Source organism: Oncorhynchus mykiss, chromosome 24 (genome assembly GCF_057628025.1).
Source record: "Oncorhynchus mykiss isolate SJ-2025 chromosome 24, ASM5762802v1, whole genome shotgun sequence".
Classification (NCBI taxonomy): Eukaryota; Metazoa; Chordata; class Actinopteri; order Salmoniformes; family Salmonidae; genus Oncorhynchus; species Oncorhynchus mykiss.
This window is the reverse complement of record NC_143045.1, coordinates 8,711,617-8,732,165: the sequence shown is the minus strand read 5'-3', so window position 1 is coordinate 8,732,165 and position 20,549 is coordinate 8,711,617. Positions and strand designations below refer to the sequence as shown.

General features: G+C 48.5%; 1 protein-coding gene across 2 annotated transcripts in view; it reads right to left on the bottom strand.

Moving 5' to 3' along the window:
- The window catches only part of LOC110503658 (bleomycin hydrolase), a 25,208-nt gene extending 4,659 nt beyond the window's left edge, over window positions 1-20,549 (bottom strand). Inside the window, exons 1-9 of one of the 2 annotated variants that reach the window (XM_021582097.3) lie at window positions 20,241-20,549; window positions 14,826-15,023; window positions 13,821-13,930; window positions 13,384-13,525; window positions 12,666-12,754; window positions 12,266-12,358; window positions 800-955; window positions 334-492; window positions 136-203 (exon numbers count right to left, since the gene is read on the bottom strand). In XM_021582097.3, the coding sequence (XP_021437772.1) occupies window positions 136-203; window positions 334-492; window positions 800-955; window positions 12,266-12,358; window positions 12,666-12,754; window positions 13,384-13,525; window positions 13,821-13,930; window positions 14,826-15,023; window positions 20,241-20,250 (1,025 nt within the window). In that variant the 5' untranslated portion in view covers window positions 20,251-20,549. The remainder of the gene's footprint in view (window positions 1-135; window positions 204-333; window positions 493-799; window positions 956-12,265; window positions 12,359-12,665; window positions 12,755-13,383; window positions 13,526-13,820; window positions 13,931-14,825; window positions 15,024-20,240) is intronic. The other variant, XM_021582098.3, reaches the window with a different exon arrangement.

Here is a 20,549-nt window from a genome sequence, read left to right as displayed (position 1 = left end):
GGAGGGACAGGATGAGAACTCACACACACACACGCATGCACGCACACACGCACACACACACACACAAAGATCTGACTTATAGTGAGTTATACATGCGATGTTGACACATGTTCGCCTCTCTCTCGTAAAACTCACACATTCATGTCATTGATGCCCAGTTTTCCATGGAAATGCTTGCCCACGTCGCAACCGAACCACACAGCCTACGAGAGAGAGAGGGAGAGAGAGAGAAAGAGGGAGAGAAACATGCGTTACAGGTCGTCTCCTTGCACACTCGCTCAGTTGTCAGACGTAGCCATGATCTAACTTCCTGGACACGCTCACACACAGTACCTCTCCCTCTTTGATGGAGTCTGCGGCGGCCTTTTTGAGTAGCTGGATGGGCTGGTTATTGTACAGGGTGTTGTGTCCGCCCACCATGTTGCCCAGGAACTCAACGCTATACAACTTCTCATAGGGGTTCTGAGGCCGCGGGTCATTCACCAGACAGACCTGTGGGGACGGGGGAGGGAGAACAGAGGTTAGACTCAGCTCATCAACAAACACGGAAAGAGAGGGCATTATTCCTGACTCCAACCCTTGGTCTAATATAGACTAACTGGGCCACGGTGCTTTTCCTGGGTCGCAAAAATTCAGAAAACGCCCAAAGTTTCCAGGAACTTCAGGAATTTTTCAACCACAGGGGAAAAACTCACGGCCCTAATAATGATTAGCTCTTGTAATAATTCATTACGATCAACTCAAAGCCGATATTGATATTTTATTCAAATAAACCAATAAAGCTGGGTAAAAAGTTGACCTTGTCCTGAATGTTGTAGAGGGGCTTGACCAGCTCCTTGTAGAACTGCTGAGGGGAAAGGGGGCCCATGCGGTGGAAGTTCTTGTCCTTGTCTCTGTATTCCCAATAAATGGAGTCAGCGGGGCTGCCCAGACACACAGTGGCCACCCTGAAGACCTGTAAACAGAGCACGTGAAACGAAAGACAGGGGGAAGAAAACACCTTACGTTAGTCATGCAATACCACTGTAAGACACAGACAGAGCACATTGATATCTCTTAGATAGTCTCTTGTGTAAAAGCGCCATTCTAAAACTCAAACTCGGGGACCAAAGAGAGCTTAACAGTAGTGTGAGGAGGATATCCGCCCTGCCAAAGCCCAATCCCTCTTGCGCTCTCTGCCTGGCTGTATCGCTGGCTCTTCCTGTCGTTGTGGTTTCTGACTGTGTTCCCATGGCGTTCCTCTGGCCTCTACCAGTCTGTTTTGACAGGGTTCTCAGAATAAGCCTTCCCTTAACCCTTAGCCTTCCCAACTGATACGTCGATCTCGGGAATTTCCTTCTGAAAAGACGTCGTGTACACCAGTCCTATCAAAGCCTATTATGTAAGCGGATGTTCTGGCGGTTCGAGAATACCCAGCATTGTCGGCCTCTGATTACGCTCTGTCGGGCTGTCAATCACAAAATAAAGGCTTAAAATGTGTACACCGACTCCCAATCTGGCATGTACGCGTAGGTAGTCCGACCGTTAGTACGCTAGCACACATACACAATACACACGCACGCCTATATTTACGAGGACTTCCCATTGACTCCCACTATTTTAATTTACTTTCGGCAAAAAAGTCCAGGCAAATTAAACTCCTCATAGGGTGAAAATAGAGCTGGGGAATTACGTTTGGTCCCGGAGCTCTTCACCAAAGCAGAGACACTCAAGGGCCGTTGCTGCTGCACTTTTCCACTGTGTCAACTACATTAACTACTATTGGCATGCCTGTGTTCAGGTTGATCATAGTCAACCATTCCCACATAGGCCCTTGTTGTAAATTAAGAAGTTGATGTTTTTGCTGACTTAAATAAAACAAAAATATTTTCAAAAAGACAGCACACCCAGTCACATTCCCACCTACCCAGACCCTCACAGTAACCCTCACCTTTTCCCACACCCAGTCACATTCCCACCTACCCAGACCCTCACAGTAACCCTCACCTTTTCCCACACCCAGTCACATTCCCACCTACCCAGACCCTCACAGTAACCCTCACCTTTTCCCACACCCAGTCACATTCCCACCTACCCAGACCCTCACAGTAACCCTCACCTTTTCCCACACCCAGTCACATTCCCACCTACCCAGACCCTCACAGTAACCCTCACCTTTTCCCACACCCAGTCACATTCCCACCTACCCAGACCCTCACAGTAACCCTCACCTTTTCCCACACCCAGTCACATTCCCACCTGCCCAGACCCTCACAGTAACCCTCACCTTTTCCCACACCCAGTCACATTCCCACCTACCCAGACCCTCACAGTAACCCTCACCTTTTCCCACACCCAGTCACATTCCCACCTACCCAGACCCTCACAGTAACCCTCACCTTTTCCCACACCCAGTCACATTCCCACCAACCCAGACCCTCACAGTAACCCTCACCTTTTCCCACACCCAGTCACATTCCAACCTACCCAGACCCTCACAGTAACCCTCACCTTTTCCCACACCCAGTCACATTCCCACCTACCCAGACCCTCACAGTAACCCTCACCTTTTCCCACACCCAGTCACATTCCCACCAGCCCAGACCCTCACAGTAACCCTCACCTTTTCCCACACCCAGTCACATTCCCACCTGCCCAGACCCTCACAGTAACCCTCACCTTTTCCCACACCCAGTCACATTCCCACCTACCCAGACCCTCACAGTAACCCTCACCTTTTCCCACACCCATTCACATTCCCACCTACCCAGACCCTCACAGTAACCCTCACCTTTTCCCACACCCAGTCACATTCCCACCTACCCAGACCCTCACAGTAACCCTCACCTTTTCCCACACCCAGTCACATTCCCACCTACCCAGACCCTCACAGTAACCCTCACCTTTTCCCACACCCAGTCACATTCCCACCTACCCAGACCCTCACAGTAACCCTCACCTTTTCCCACACCCAGTCACATTCCCACCTACCCAGACCCTCACAGTAACCCTCACCTTTTCCCACACCCAGTCACATTCCCACCTACCCAGACCCTCACAGTAACCCTCACCTTTTCCCACACCCAGTCACATTCCCACCTACCCAGACCCTCACAGTAACCCTCACCTATTCCCACACCCAGTCACATTCCCACCTACCCAGACCCTCACAGTAACCCTCACCTTTTCCCACACCCAGTCACATTCCCACCTACCCAGACCCTCACAGTAACCCTCACCTTTTCCCACACCCAGTCACATTCCCACCTACCCAGACCCTCACAGTAACCCTCACCTTTTCCCACACCCAGTCACATTCCCACCTACCCAGACCCTCACAGTAACCCTCACCTTTTCCCACACCCAGTCACATTCCCACCTACCCAGACCCTCACAGTAACCCTCACCTTTTCCCACACCCAGTCACATTCCCACCTACCCAGACCCTCACAGTAACCCTCACCTTTTCCCACACCCAGTCACATTCCCACCTACCCAGACCCTCACAGTAACCCTCACCTTTTCCCACACCCAGTCACATTCCCACCTACCCAGACCCTCACAGTAACCCTCACCTTTTCCCACACCCAGTCACATTCCCACCCACCCAGACCCTCACAGTAACCCTCACCTTTTCCCACACCCAGTCACATTCCCACCTGCCCAGACCCTCACAGTAACCCTCACCTTTTCCCACACCCAGTCACATTCCCACCTACCCAGACCCTCACAGTAACCCTCACCTTTTCCCACACCCAGTCACATTCCCACCTACCCAGACCCTCACAGTAACCCTCACCTTTTCCCACACCCAGTCACATTCCCACCTACCCAGACCCTCACAGTAACCCTCACCTTTTCCCACACCCAGTCACATTCCCACCTACCCAGACCCTCACAGTAACCCTCACCTTTTCCCACACCCAGTCACATTCCCACCTACCCAGACCCTCACAGTAACCCTCACCTTTTCCCACACCCAGTCACATTCCCACCTACCCAGACCCTCACAGTAACCCTCACCTTTTCCCACACCCAGTCACATTCCCACCTGCCCAGACCCTCACACTAACCCTCACCTTTTCCCACACCCAGTCACATTCCCACCTACCCAGACCCTCACAGTAACCCTCACCTTTTCCCACACCCAGTCACATTCCCACCTACCCAGACCCTCACAGTAACCCTCACCTTTTCCCACACCCAGTCACATTCCCACCTACCCAGACCCTCACAGTAACCCTCACCTTTTCCCACACCCAGTCACATTCCCACCTACCCAGACCCTCACAGTAACCCTCACCTTTTCCCACACCCAGTCACATTCCCACCTACCCAGACCCTCACAGTAACCCTCACCTTTTCCCACACCCAGTCACATTCCCACCAGCCCAGACCCTCACAGTAACCCTCACCTTTTCCCACACCCAGTCACATTCCCACCTGCCCAGACCCTCACAGTAACCCTCACCTTTTCCCACACCCAGTCACATTCCCACCTACCCAGACCCTCACAGTAACCCTCACCTTTTCCCACACCCATTCACATTCCCACCTACCCAGACCCTCACAGTAACCCTCACCTTTTCCCACACCCAGTCACATTCCCACCTACCCAGACCCTCACAGTAACCCTCACCTTTTCCCACACCCAGTCACATTCCCACCTACCCAGACCCTCACAGTAACCCTCACCTTTTCCCACACCCAGTCACATTCCCACCTACCCAGACCCTCACAGTAACCCTCACCTTTTCCCACACCCAGTCACATTCCCACCTACCCAGACCCTCACAGTAACCCTCACCTTTTCCCACACCCAGTCACATTCCCACCTACCCAGACCCTCACAGTAACCCTCACCTTTTCCCACACCCAGTCACATTCCCACCTACCCAGACCCTCACAGTAACCCTCACCTATTCCCACACCCAGTCACATTCCCACCTACCCAGACCCTCACAGTAACCCTCACCTTTTCCCACACCCAGTCACATTCCCACCTACCCAGACCCTCACAGTAACCCTCACCTTTTCCCACACCCAGTCACATTCCCACCTACCCAGACCCTCACAGTAACCCTCACCTTTTCCCACACCCAGTCACATTCCCACCTACCCAGACCCTCACAGTAACCCTCACCTTTTCCCACACCCAGTCACATTCCCACCTACCCAGACCCTCACAGTAACCCTCACCTTTTCCCACACCCAGTCACATTCCCACCTACCCAGACCCTCACAGTAACCCTCACCTTTTCCCACACCCAGTCACATTCCCACCTACCCAGACCCTCACAGTAACCCTCACCTTTTCCCACACCCAGTCACATTCCCACCTACCCAGACCCTCACAGTAACCCTCACCTTTTCCCACACCCAGTCACATTCCCACCTACCCAGACCCTCACAGTAACCCTCACCTTTTCCCACACCCAGTCACATTCCCACCTGCCCAGACCCTCACAGTAACCCTCACCTTTTCCCACACCCAGTCACATTCCCACCTGCCCAGACCCTCACAGTAACCCTCACCTTTTCCCACACCCAGTCACATTCCCACCTGCCCAGACCCTCACAGTAACCCTCACCTTTTCCCACACCCAGTCACATTCCCACCTACCCAGACCCTCACAGTAACCCTCACCTTTTCCCACACCCATTCACATTCCCACCTACCCAGACCCTCACAGTAACCCTCACCTTTTCCCACACCCAGTCACATTCCCACCTACCCAGACCCTCACAGTAACCCTCACCTTTTCCCACACCCAGTCACATTCCCACCTACCCAGACCCTCACAGTAACCCTCACCTTTTCCCACACCCAGTCACATTCCCACCTACCCAGACCCTCACAGTAACCCTCACCTTTTCCCACACCCAGTCACATTCCCACCTACCCAGACCCTCACAGTAACCCTCACCTTTTCCCACACCCAGTCACATTCCCACCTACCCAGACCCTCACAGTAACCCTCACCTTTTCCCACACCCAGTCACATTCCCACCTACCCAGACCCTCACAGTAACCCTCACCTATTCCCACACCCAGTCACATTCCCACCTACCCAGACCCTCACAGTAACCCTCACCTTTTCCCACACCCAGTCACATTCCCACCTACCCAGACCCTCACAGTAACCCTCACCTTTTCCCACACCCAGTCACATTCCCACCTACCCAGACCCTCACAGTAACCCTCACCTTTTCCCACACCCAGTCACATTCCCACCTACCCAGACCCTCACAGTAACCCTCACCTTTTCCCACACCCAGTCACATTCCCACCTACCCAGACCCTCACAGTAACCCTCACCTTTTCCCACACCCAGTCACATTCCCACCTACCCAGACCCTCACAGTAACCCTCACCTTTTCCCACACCCAGTCACATTCCCACCTACCCAGACCCCCACAGTAACCCTCACCTTTTCCCACACCCAGTCACATTCCCACCTACCCAGACCCTCACAGTAACCCTCACCTTTTCCCACACCCAGTCACATTCCCACCTACCCAGACCCTCACAGTAACCCTCACCTTTTCCCACACCCAGTCACATTCCCACCTGCCCAGACCCTCACAGTAACCCTCACCTTTTCCCACACCCAGTCACATTCCCACCTACCCAGACCCTCACAGTAACCCTCACCTTTTCCCACACCCAGTCACATTCCCACCTGCCCAGACCCTCACAGTAACCCTCACCTTTTCCCACACCCAGTCACATTCCCACCTGCCCAGACCCTCACAGTAACCCTCACCTTTTCCCACACCCAGTCACATTCCCACCTACCCAGACCCTCACAGTAACCCTCACCTATTCCCACACCCAGTCACATTCCCACCTACCCAGACCCTCACAGTAACCCTCACCTTTTCCCACACCCAGTCACATTCCCACCTACCCAGACCCTCACAGTAACCCTCACCTTTTCCCACACCCAGTCACATTCCCACCTACCCAGACCCTCACAGTAACCCTCACCTTTTCCCACACCCAGTCACATTCCCACCTACCCAGACCCTCACAGTAACCCTCACCTTTTCCCACACCCAGTCACATTCCCACCTACCCAGACCCTCACAGTAACCCTCACCTTTTCCCACACCCAGTCACATTCCCACCTACCCAGACCCTCACAGTAACCCTCACCTTTTCCCACACCCAGACAAGACAGCGCCTTGAAGACTCTGGGTTTGTTTTCTCTGTCCCGTTGCCCCGCGGCGCAGACTAAATGCCAACGGTGCCCATCCCTGCCCTGTATTTAACCAGCACGGGCCCCAGATGCACCGAACACACAAACAGGCCCCTTTGCCCCCGTGCCCTCGGGCCCCTGTCCCACCTCACATCCCGGTCTCCTCCTTGGCAGGTTAAATAAACGCCCCTGCCCGTCCAAACACAACAGAGCACCCATGTAGACCCGGTGAAACGAGGCTATGCTTTTCACAAAACAATGAGCCAGAGCCGCACTGACGTCAGCAGGCTGCAGCAGCACAGCCCTCAGTGAGTCAATATTGAATCACCTGCTTCCAAAACGGACAGACGAAGATGAGCACGAGACACTGGGTGGGCTGGGCACGTCTCCATTAGAATCATGTATATAGCACTACCGCCAAGATTCTTGGTACTGTCTCTTCTGTCCTGTACCCGCTAAAATGTTGATTATGAGTAGCCTTGTTCCATTGTATTCTTTCACTGTGTTAAACCCCCCAGTTCATTTCTCAGCACTGGTACAGTCCTCCTCAGTAGTAGGCTACCAAATCTCTTACAGATATCCAACCATTCCTGTTGGCTCTCTCCCTCTCAGGACACAGACAACCATCCATCAGCATGGACAAGCAGAGGCTGACAGGGTCATGTGTGGGGAGCAGGCGGCCCACCCTCCCTTCCTGCCTGCCTGCCACCCTTACCCTGGCCCTTCGACTGAGGACAGACACACTGCGTTGAGGATGGAAGAGGGAGAGGGGAGATTTACGACCGCTGGACCATGCTGGACACCGTGTTTGACCAGTGTCTTTAGAGACCTTTGCTTTCTTTTTTTAATGTCTGTGTCGCTGTCGGTATATCTTCTGACGTACACTACATAGCTCCTCTCCCTCCCACTCCTAAACGCTGCTTCAGCGGGTGGGTGGAGCTGGTGAAAGAATAGCTGCCGTCTGTTGGGGGCTGGCTGTTGTGGGTTTGTAAGCCGTTTGGGAAAGATTAGTAAGGTTTTTGTGTGGCTTCTGAGCGCAGGCAGGCTTCTTCAAGGCCACCCGGGTCCTGATTTTCTGCTTGGCCAGGTTTGAATTAGGGCCTTATCTGCGATGGCGGCTGGGATCCCCTGTTATTGACAAAAGCAGGAAGCCGGAGTGACCTGTGTTTGTTTGGGGAAATTGCACCGCCTGCACCAGAGGACAGTCTACAACAGCCTGGGATAAACATTAAAACACACGTTGTAATAAGAAAGTGTCCGTCTTCATAAAGACTGACCCAGACGGCAACACGGGACTGGTTAACAGTAGTCTAAGACCTGGCTCTTGTCCTCAAAGGTTTTGCAACGGAAAGCGAAAAGGAGTGTTTCTTATCGGACAAGTTTAAGGTACAAGATATTCCCTTCCTGCCCGTTCTCTTCCGTTTGGTGCCTAATGAACAAGGCCCTGTACTCATAATCTACGGAAACGCTCCGTAACCCCATTTCATCTGAACAGGCCCAGCAATTAATAGATTAAGGAAGCTCCTCTAGATCCACAGCATGCCCCCCCCCCCCCCCACCCCCAGCCGCCTGTGGGATAACGCAGACCGTATTCTTGTGTCGTGTGACATGGATGAAGCCCAGGTGTAGGTAATAAGGCCTGTAATTGGCCGATGCCGGGGCATCCGGAGAGGCTGCGTGTCTCAGCGGATCATGCTAGCCTTTGAGCGTACCTACGTAGCATGTGTTTGCATGCTTGGCAGTAAACACTGGAGCGCCTGCAGCACGCCAGCCAGTTAGCGTCAATGCTACAGCAACACACACGCTCCATCCTCTCCTCGTCGGCTCACGCATGCCTGTTTGTTTGTTGATTTACCTCCAGTTGCCCAAACAGAGGGAAATAAACAAACAAACAGCAGAACACACTAAAACACCTTGTGCTTGTAACTGTGAAGGGTGGAACCTGCCACGGCCCGTGTCCACAAAAAGCGTCTCAGAGTAGGAGTGCTGATCTAGGATCAGCTTTTCTTTTGAATCACAACAAATGAAAAGGGTGGACCTGATCCTAGATCAGCCCTTCAACTCCAATGCTTTTGAGCCAAAGCCCTGGGACACAGAGCCTGGATGAAACTGTAATAAGCAAATGACCCGTTTGAGGGAGCAGCTGGGGTAGAAGAAATGGACTGGGGTTGACTGAGACTCTCTGGCCTTGTAAACAGAAAACACATGGGGCCATTACAGATTGTAACAACGTTGTCAAATTAAGAAATATGAGCTGATGAAGTGCGGCGGGCCGCTTTTCAGCGCTGGCAAACGAGCCCACACAATAACACAAACACACCCACAGCGGGCTGCTGCTACAGCCAGCGCTGAGCCAACACACTGACTACGTCCCAAACCGCACCCTATTCCCTTTATAGTGCATTACATTTGACCCGAGCCCCCAATGGGCCCTGGTCAAAGCAGTGCACTATATAGGGAAGAGGGTCCATAGAGAGGTAGCCACTCTAAAGGCACACGCAGCATGTCAGTCAACTCACTGTCCAATCAATGACTCCTTACAATCTACAAACACAGCACTCATATTGAACACAGTCATATGTGCCTGAAGGAGACTTTCTATTCAGAATGTCCGGCGCCCAAATGGGCACATTCTATACAGCAGAAACCACATAGGACTGGATATGAAGAGAACAGGAACCGGCCTGAAGGAGTGCTGCAGAGAGGATGTGAGGAACGTGTGTGTGTGTGTGTGTGTGTGTGTGTGTGTGTGTGTGTGTGTGTGTGTGTGTGTGTGTGTGTGTGTGTGTGTGTGTGTGTGTGTGTGTGTGTGTGTGTGTATTATGTGTGGTCGTGTGCTAGCAGAGGTGGTGTGTGTGTGTGTGTGTGCTTGGAAACGTCTCCCTGTGTTTGTGCGCACCTGCACCCCGCCACACTCCTCACCCAGGGAGTGTGCCCAACGCCAGATCCTCCCCACCTAAAGTAGGCCTGACATCCCCTGGCTTAACGAGGGCAGAGTCTGGCAGCTTTGATCAGCTATGACTCACACACCAACTCTAAAATGTAACCACAGACACACACACCAACTCTAAAATGTAACCACAGACACAAACACCACTTCTGAATATAAACACACGCCACTTCTAAGCATACATAGAAACACACACACCACTTCTAAACGTTCACACACGCACAAACCCACAACCTGTCATACTTGGTGTTTACATGGTTTACGTGTGCAGTCTGAACCCAGAACAAGGTGGCACAGCCCGCACACTGAAGTCACACGCAACACTCGGAAAAGGACTGCAATACTCTGTAATTGAACAAATGGCCCCCTATTCCCTATATATAGTGCACTATAAAGGGAAGAGTGTGGCATTTGGGACGCAGCCCTACTGTGTCAACACAACATGCTGAGTGACGAGCACACAGAGAAGTTAATTAATGAAAAAGGACCCGACTAACTGATCACATCCGACAGAGTGTATTCTAGCTTAATTAATTATGGCTAATTTGTTGGCTTGCTAGCTAGGAGCTAATCTAAATCACGGCACAACAGTGATGTTTCACTTGTCGCAACAGATGCCAAGCATAAATAGAAGCCCGAACGCGCAACTTCTCCGTACGGATGCCCACGGGACAGGAGGAGAGGCGCTGGTTACACCCTTCACCCTCCCGAGCCAACATCCCCCACCTTTCTCTCTCTCTCTCTCCACACTCCCCCTGGCTGCCAGAGCTGTGTTACACAAAATAAACTACTACCAGGTGGACAAACAAACACGTTGACAAAAAAAAAAAAACTCTCTTGTTCATAGAAGTGCAACGAGGGAGAACTGGAAGTGTTGCACAATCAGAATGTGCTGTAGCGAGCGTAGTGTATCCAGAGCGGTAAGGGCAGTAGACACAGAGTCTGTTTAAACAAGCAGTCAGGGGCATATGCAACAGAACTGCTCCACACAAAAGCTACATCCTTTATGTAATGTTCTCTCTCTGGCTGTGTGATATTGACTGACTGACTGACTGACCACACACACCCCTGTCTTAAGTGGTACTGGGGATGTTGGGACATTAAGCCTTTATTCTCTCACAGTGAAATTGCCTTATGCCATTCAATGTGAGGAGCGTTGCGATAAAGATCTTGTTTATGGAACATTCTGTCACCAGGTCCGTGAGGCGTGTGTGAGTGCACGTGGACACACACACACACACACACACTCTCTCTCTCTCTTTGCAGCCAGAAGTATAGAATGACAAGCTGTCACCAGTGGATTATAAACAGTACCGACCATATATCACTACAGCCATTATTGCTAAATGTGGAAGAGTTGGGTTACGCAATTATGCGTAACGCAATTACGCAATTACGCAATTATGCAGTGCTGGGAGGGGCTTGTGATTAGGTCCTAATTCATTACTACTGATAAAGCCATGTTTAACAAAATAAACAGTCATCTCTATTTGGCCATTTCTAGCAGTTCCTTTTCTAAGCCTACTTAAGTCAAACATGCTGATTTAAGGTAGAAAACTAATTAGCGGCATTATTTAAGGGGGAACACAGCTCCAACAAATTCCAACAGCGGTGGTTTCTATCTATTAGATATCTATCTGAACCGAGGAGGGTCTATCCACTGTCTGACAGTTAGAGGAATCAGATTTGATAGTATCAATCAATCAATGGTATTAAATAGGGTAGTGTAACACACACACACACACACACACACACACACACACACACACACACACCTTCGTTTTCATCCTTTCTGTGTGCTGCTACAACAGGCGACAGATACATTTGAATTGAATGTCCAATAACTAATCCGAAAACAAATATTGCCTAATAATTACTGGAGCCGTAATGGTTATCGTCCTTGCCTACCCAGTACCTGCTGTGTTAAATACATACAGGCGTGCTACAGCACGTGTCCTTCTCAGAGCACAGATCTACAGTCTGTTATACAGCCCCCTCCTCTGGACAAACTGACGCAGTGCTACAACATTCCTGAACAGGAAAACAGTGTGTGGTGTGATGTGGTGGTGGTGTGTGGGTCGTGCGCTGTGTGTGGTGTGCGAGTCGTGTGCGTCTTTCCCTAACATGCGCTTACCTCCTCAATCATGGTGTCCATGGCGTCAGACAGCTCGGCTTCAGTGGATTCACTGGCCACCATGTTGCGCAGTCTTAGACAGTATTCTCTCAGCTGGAAGCCAGGGAACATTGGCATGACATAGTACACAGCGACATGTATTACCGCGTGACATTGTGGAGCATCTTGGGTTAGGGGTTAGTTATCTGGGTCTTCTATAAGAAAACAGACGACACCAAAATAAAAAAAGGTGGCTTCTACGCTCTTTCCGTGGTGTTTCCCTGCGCTAAGTAGAGTGCATATGCTTGTACTGCTTTGTGTTGGTATGAAACAGGAGGACTAGGTTTTTGGTGTTGTACTTCTACACAAGACATCACTATGAAATCGGAAATGTTGGAAAGATGTAAGTGAGTCGACCTACCTTGTGATTGAGGATGTCATTCATTCGCCGCGAGGCCTCGGAGCTGTGAGACTCTGGGAAGCATTTCTTTGGGATAACGCCGTACTTTTCTGATGATCGGGGAAAGGTAATAACATATATATATGCCTTTTAGCGGACACTTTGATCCAAAAGCGACTTACAGTCATGCCTGCCTACATTTTTCCTATGGGAGGCCCCAGTGGGAATCGAACCCACGACCCTGGCGTCGCAAGCGCCGTGATCCACCAACTGAGCCACAGAGGACCATAACTTTAAGGCTTTGCCCGTGGGCTGTGGTCAAAAGTAATGCACTACGTAGGGAATAGGATGCTATTTGGGACGCACCCTTGATCTAAACCACAAACCTGACCCATTAAAACAGTGGAAGGGTAGTTACATAGAATGTCTAATTAAAAGGAATTACACAGTAACTACTACATTAGTAACTCACCAGAAACAGAATCTAGACAGTTCCAGTAGAATTTAGCTTATTTTCTGCAGTAAACGGCCACCGCCGAGTAGTTACAGTCTAGTTACCAAGGTAGTTACACTGTGAGTCCTAAATGGCACCCTATTCCCTCCATATGAACCCTGGGCCAACGTAGTACCGAATATAGGGAATACGGTGCGATTCATGACTCAGCCACGACATAATGACATAGAATAATGCAAACGAAGCAGCAACACTCCCCTGATTGGGTAACAGGTATGAACTGACCAATGAGGTTGACCAGCATATCCCACTGGCCGCCGTCGTTGGTGGGATTGGAGAGCAGGAACTGGACCAGTCTGCCGTCTACAGGCTCCTTCCTCTGGGCTGTCTCCACACAGGCCTGCAGGAAGTAGTAGCACCGCTCCACCTGAAGGGAGGATGGAGAGAGTGCAGAAAGGGGACATGATGGAGAGAGGAGACGAGAGGGGGGGGACACGGTGACGTCCAATCGGTACAACATTGTCCAGTGTACAGAGCGCCACACACAAAGGGGGGTTTAAGCAGACAATGAGTCTAATAGTACTAAAGATACGCACTGCCAAACACACCAACACTGTTCACACCCCACCGCTGAAATGTAACAACAAAAGCATTGTATATTCTAGTGGCTGTTACTAAAAGTTGCTCAAGTGAATACATGTGACGAACAAATGCGGTCTTACCTTGTCCCAGAAGAAGAGGTAGGACTGACTGAACTCAAACTCTTCGATGTTGAACTTTTTCATGAAGGGAAGGCGCATGACGTTGAGGCACGAGAAGATCCAACATCTCCCTGAAACCCACAATCAGCAGTGAGTATGGAACTGTGTATATGGGGCTGTGCCTCAATAGCAGCTTCCCAAATAACACTCTATCCCCTATTCATAGACACATAGTTAGACCTCCTTTCTCCCCACTCCACGGTTGTGTCTCAAAATGGCACCCTATTCCCTATATAGTGCACTACCCTACTGTATACAGTGCACCAGTAAGACTAGCTGTCGCCATTGGCGTCAGCTAATGGGGATCCCAATAAATCAAATAAAAAATGTTGACTAGCGCCTATAGGGCTCTGGTCAAACGGAGTGCACCATGTAGGAAATAGACTGCCATTTGGCACGCAGCCCCACCACATCTCTGCATCATGTAGGTCTATTTCATTCACATGCAGTCTTTGTACATGGCCAGGCCCCTGGAGTAGTTACAGATGCTGGGTGTCAAATATATTGGCACCCTTGCGCGGAACACAAATTATTTTATTTTTTATTGTTGAAATTGAAAAACATTAGTTTTTTTGTGTATTTGTTTGATTTACAGCTAAAATTGAGATTTCTCACTTCAAAGACAACAATGGCCTGGACTAAATTATCTGCAATTTTTTATTTTATTTAACCAGGCAAGTCAGTTAAGAACAAATTCTTAATTACAATGACGGCCTACCGGGGAAGTGCCTTGTTCAGGGGCAGAACGACAGATTTTGATCTTGTCAGCTCGGGGATTCCTTCCAGCAACCTTTCGGTTACTGGCCCAACGCTCTAACCACTAGGCTACCTCCCCGGTGGCTACAGGGTAAAAAATTGCCATACAACCAGTTTTAAAAAGAAAAAACAGAACATTCTGCTCCATTGCAATCCATTGTAAAGTGCAAGGGTGCCAATATATTTGACCGTATCTGTAGGTAAGTGTACCTGAGTTTTTCTGGTTGGTGATAGGCTTGCCCTCTGTGGGGATGGAGTGCTGGAATATGTGCACGGTGTCCTGGACCGTCTGCCTGTGCAGACACACCTCCAGCGGGTCGATGCACGTGGACACGTTCTGGGCCAGCAGGTACCTGGGCTCCGCCCGCAAACGCTTCACAAAGGAGGCGATCTTCTCCTGACTCAAACCTGAGGAGGACAATAGAGAGGTCGTAATTTTTAAGAAAACAGGGACAGGGTTAGCCTGGTTACTGGTCTGTTTATGCTCTCTTGACAACTTTGTAATGGAATTAGCCTGCCAAACATTGTTTGGCGTGACAAGGAGTTGGCATAAGCGCAGAAACAGATCTGAGACCAGGCTAGGCCAGGGTGTATTAGAAATGGAAACAGATCTGAGACCAGGCTAGGCCAGGGTGTATTAGAAATTGAAACATATCTGAGACCAGGCTAGGCCAGGGTGTATTAGAAATGGAAACAGATCTGAGACCAGGCTAGGCCAGCGTGTATTAGAAAGGGAAATAGATCTGAGACCAGGCTAGGCCAGGGTGTATTAGAAAGGGAAATAGATCTGAGACCAGGCTAGGCCAGGGTGTATTAGAAATGGAAACAGATCTGAGACCAGGCTAGGCCAGCGTGTATTAGAAAGGGAAACAGATCTGAGACCAGGCTAGGCCAGGGTGTATTAGAAATGGAAACAGATCTGAGACCAGGCTAGGCCAGCGTGTATTAGAAATGGAAACAGATCTGAGACCAGGCTAGGCCAAGGTGTATTAGAAATGGAAACAGATCTGAGACCAGGCTAGGCCAGGGTGTATTAGAAATGGAAACATATCTGAGACCAGGCTAGGCCAGCGTGTATTAGAAAGGGAAATAGATCTGAGACCAGGCTAGGCCAGGGTGTATTAGAAATGGAAACAGATCTGAGACCAGGCTAGGCCAGGGTGTATTAGAAATGGAAACAGATCTGAGACCAGGCTAGGCCAGCGTGTATTAGAAAGGGAAACAGATCTGAGACCAGGCTAGGCCAGGGTGTATTAGAAATGGAAACAGATCTGAGACCAGGCTAGGCCAGCGTGTATTAGAAATGGAAACAGATCTGAGACCAGGCTAGGCCAAGGTGTATTAGAAATGGAAACAGATCTGAGACCAGGCTAGGCCAGGGTGTATTAGAAATGGAAACATATCTGAGACCAGGCTAGGCCAGGGTGTATTAGAAATGGAAACAGATCTGAGACCAGGCTAGGCCAGGGTGTATTAGAAATGGAAACAGATCTGAGACCAGGCTAGGCCAGCGTGTATTAGAAATGGAAACAGATCTGAGACCAGGCTAGGCCAGCGTGTATTAGAAATGGAAACAGTCAGGATGAAACAAAGTGGTAAAGAGCTGTAATATAAGGAGGATGTTATTGGTGTTTGATCTGGCAAAGTGGCAATGGGTTCCGAATTGCAGCGGGACTAATAAAGTTGTACTGTATTGAAATGTCAAAAAAGTGGCAAAGGGAGCGATCAAATAATGCCTGGCCCCGCCTTCGTCCACTCCCCACCGGACAATGTGGTACAAAACAGCAGGACATCAAGTTCGGTATCAAATATGCCCGAGTTCACAAAAGTGTTCTCATCCTATTTTGACAGCAACGATCCATATACAGTGCCTTCAGAAATTATTGACTTATTTCACAATGTTGTGTTACGGTCTGAATTGAAAATGGATTGCAGAAATGTTTTTCCTCACCCATCTACACCCAATACCTCATAATGACAAAGTGAAAACATGTTTTTAGAAATGTTTGCAAATGTATTGAAAATGAAATAGGTACTCACACCCCTGAGTCAATACTTTGCAGAAGCAATTACTTTGGCAGCGATTACAGCTGTGAGTCTTTCTGGGTAAGTCTCTAAGAGCTTTTTCAGACCTGGATTGTGCAACATTTGCCCATTATTGTTTTCAAAACACTTCAAGCTCTGTCAAATTAGTTGTTGGTCATTGCTAGATAATCATCTGCAGGTCTTGTCATAACATTTCAAGTAGATTTTAAGTCAAAACTGTAACTCGGCCACTCAGGAACATTCAATGTCTTCTAGGGCTGAACCTATTTAGTCGACTGAACAATTGTTTGGTCGATAGGCTGTTGGTCGACCGAGATTTCTTTAGTCGAGCAGTAGCAAAAAAAACATTGTAAAATCATGGTGTACAAGACACCTGTCTGATTGGCGCCTGTCTGAGTGGACTAATCCATTGTTAAGGTCGTGGTCTATCAGCACAGTCTATCACACACATGCTACAGAAATTGTACATGGTTATATTACGTACGAACAATGGGGCAACACTTAAAAAAAAAAAAACATGTTTTATAACAAATGTGCTTTCTACCGCGTTGGATAGCGGTTGCTGTCCATGGTTCTGAAACATCAGTGGGCTGTTGAATTGCCTCCTTTTGCTGGACCATGTTGTTATGTGCATAATAGCAAAGTTAACCAGCATATTGGTGTTGAGAACAATGGGCGGAGGCAGCCGCGGAGTTAGGAGAAGAGAAAACAGCCCTTGCCTTAATTTTCTAAGAAAAAATAGGAAACCAACTAAATTAGGTATATAATCAATAGCCTAACTGTTAAATGAGCCTGGCGTTTAAATTAACCATACATTCAGTATATGGAAAATTACATGTTTTAACATTTCAACCAATCGATTGGTTGAAAGAACAGATGACTCTTGGTTGACCAAGATTTTTTTCAAGTCAGAGACAGCCCTACTGTGTTCTTGGTAACCAACTCCAGTGTAGATTTGGCCTTGTGTTAAATTCATCTCCCAGTGTCTGATAGAAAGCAGACTGAACCTGGTTTTCCTCTAGGATTTTGCCTGTGCTTATAGTTCTATTCCATTTCTTTTTAATCCTGAAAATCTCCCCACTTTTAACGATTACAAGCATACCCATAACATGATGCATCCACTACTATGTTTGAAAATATGGATAGGTGTTGTGTCACTGCTTCCCGCTCTGGTAGGCCTACATTATGATCAAATAGCCACAGTAGCCTACATGACCACTGTTAAAACTGTAACTTAAAGTGGGTACAGTCTCAGTGTTCACAGTAAACACGTGCCGGAAGTTGCACAGTATTTTCACAATGTTCAAGTTTGCGCTTAGCAGACCAAAATGTAGGGAACATTAGTGAAGGTCAGTGACACATTTCTTTATTATATTTAATCAATTTTAAATTCCGGTTTTAACACAACAAAATTTTGAAAAAGTCAAGGGGTGTGAATACTTTTTGAAGGCACTGTATATGTGATACTAGAACTATCTGTAGTAGTGGTACACTGATAAAATAATGCTGCTGTGTCATTCCATCAAATTCAAATCAAATTTATTTATAAAGCCCTTCTTACATCAGCTGATATCTCAAAGTGCTGTACAGAAACCCAGCCTAAAACCCCAAAAAGCAAGCAATGCAGGTGTAGAAGCACGGTGGCTAGGACAAACTCCCTAGAAAGGCCAGAACCTAGGATGAAACCTAGGAAGGAACCAGGCTATGAGGGGTGGCCAGTCCTCTTCTGGCTGTCCCGGGTGGAGATTATAACAGAACGTGGCCAAGATGTTCAAATGTTCATAAATGACCAGCAGGGTCAAATAATAATAATCACAGTGGTTGTCGAGGGGACAACAGGTCAGCACCTCAGGAGTAAATGTCAGTTGGCTTTTCATAGCCGATCATTCAGAGTATCTCTAACGCTCCTGCTGTCTCTAGAGAGTTGAAAACCGCAGGTCTGGGACAGGTAGCACGTCCGGTAATATTCCATCAAATACTGCACAGCAATTAAACACAGAAAAGAACATTGCTTAATCATGCATACTGCCTGATTCAAGCCCTATTGGTTCTGGACCGTCAGGCTATTTTCCATGACCGAGGTTCAAATACACTGGCCATTCCTGGGGTGTATTCATTAGTCCACACCGTGGTAAAGCGTAGCAAACGTTTTGCAACAGAAAACATTTTGCGACAAAAATGAGTGTTCATTACTGGACAAATTGAGGTAGGTCCGTCCCTGTTTCGGCAGTTTGCTTCCATTTGGTTCAAAGTGAATACACCCCAGATCTACAGGGATAGACAAACCCACATGCCTCAGTACTCCATCATTACCACATAAATTGGATAAATCATACATTATTTCCTGCTGTCAGCTTGCTACAGTAAATGGATGATAGAGACCCTATTATGCTGATTTAATCGGTATACAAAACCAAGAGGGGTGTGTCGCCATACAAACGCAGGGATAGGCAGAGAACCCATTCCAACGCAGCCTCCACAGAATGGAAAAGCATGAATGGGAATGACTGTCAGTGTCACTTTAGTTTTGTATGGAAAGGTTCCAAACTGGTGTCTAGAGTGACTTGTAACTTTACATATAAGTTGTTGTATGGCTTTTATGACTGACTTAGTATCTTTCCTGGTCTTTGGGTGCAAGTCTTTCTGAGGTCAACAAGGTACCAAAATCACATCACACCAAAAATTCAAAGTCTATCACTATAAACCCGTTGTCATAGTGTCAAACATCCTTCCCTGTCTGATAGCTTAATGTTTTATTGTGCCTGGGGAGAGCATAACCTGACAGCTTTACGTCAAGCTAGCTACTTGAACAACCAAGGTATTGGGTTCGTCGTGCACTGCCTGCTTGTTGACAAACACTGCTTCGCACTTAGTCTCACTTTATTCCAGGGGCAGCAGGTAGCCTAGCGATTAAGAGTTTAATTAAGGTCGGTGGTTCGAATCCAGAGCCGGCAAGGTAAAAAAAAAAAAGCTGCCGTTTTGCGAGGCAGTTTAAGCCGGGCGCCGATAACGTGGAGGTCGATTAAGGCAGTCACCCGCACCGCTCTGATTCAGAGGGGTTGGGTTAAATCCCCTCTATGGAATAGAACTGGCTAATGCTCACCTAAAAAGTTGGTGAAATAGCTAGCAAGTTGAGCTGCCTCCTATGTTAACTGACTGACTAACTGGATAACTAACAGTTAGCTGCCAAGCCGATACTTGACTAACATTACATAGAGTTAGCTAGCTAACGTTAGTTACCAGTAGTAACAGTACCCATCAACTTTTCTGGCACTGATAGCTGGGAAGACGTTGGATGGCTGTGCTGAAGTTGGTCGGCTACCATTATCAAGCTAGCTAACATTATCTGTCATGTCATTATCAAAGTGAAAAAACACATAAGGAAGCTGGCTGGTTAGCTATGCTATGTTAGCTAAGCTACGTTACCTAACTTCGCTAACCGGATAGCTAATGATCTATCTGAAAAGTGACATAAAGCTAGCTATCCGGCTAACGTTAGCTAGGGAACGCAAATTGAGCTCACATGCTGGCTATACAAGTGACAATGAATGAAAGAAGACAAAGTAACACATGACATACCAGTCTCCATGTTTCCGAAAAGGGTTAGGAAGTGTTTCTATATGTCTTTAAAAGTCACCGGCTCTTTGTTTATCTCATTCGCCGACAGTCAGTCAGTCAGATCAGAGTTCCGACCGGAAACAGGAAACATAATTGTTACAACGTAACAATAGACTGGGATGTTGAGTATCAGAAACACCAATGGCATAACAGTTTCCTTTAACATGCCCCTTGGCATTTAAGAGTATGCCCAAGACTGGTGAGGACATTGGACCTTTTATCAGAGTCAGCATAGTTGAAGCTCTGTACCAAGTTATTCAGATGAAATGT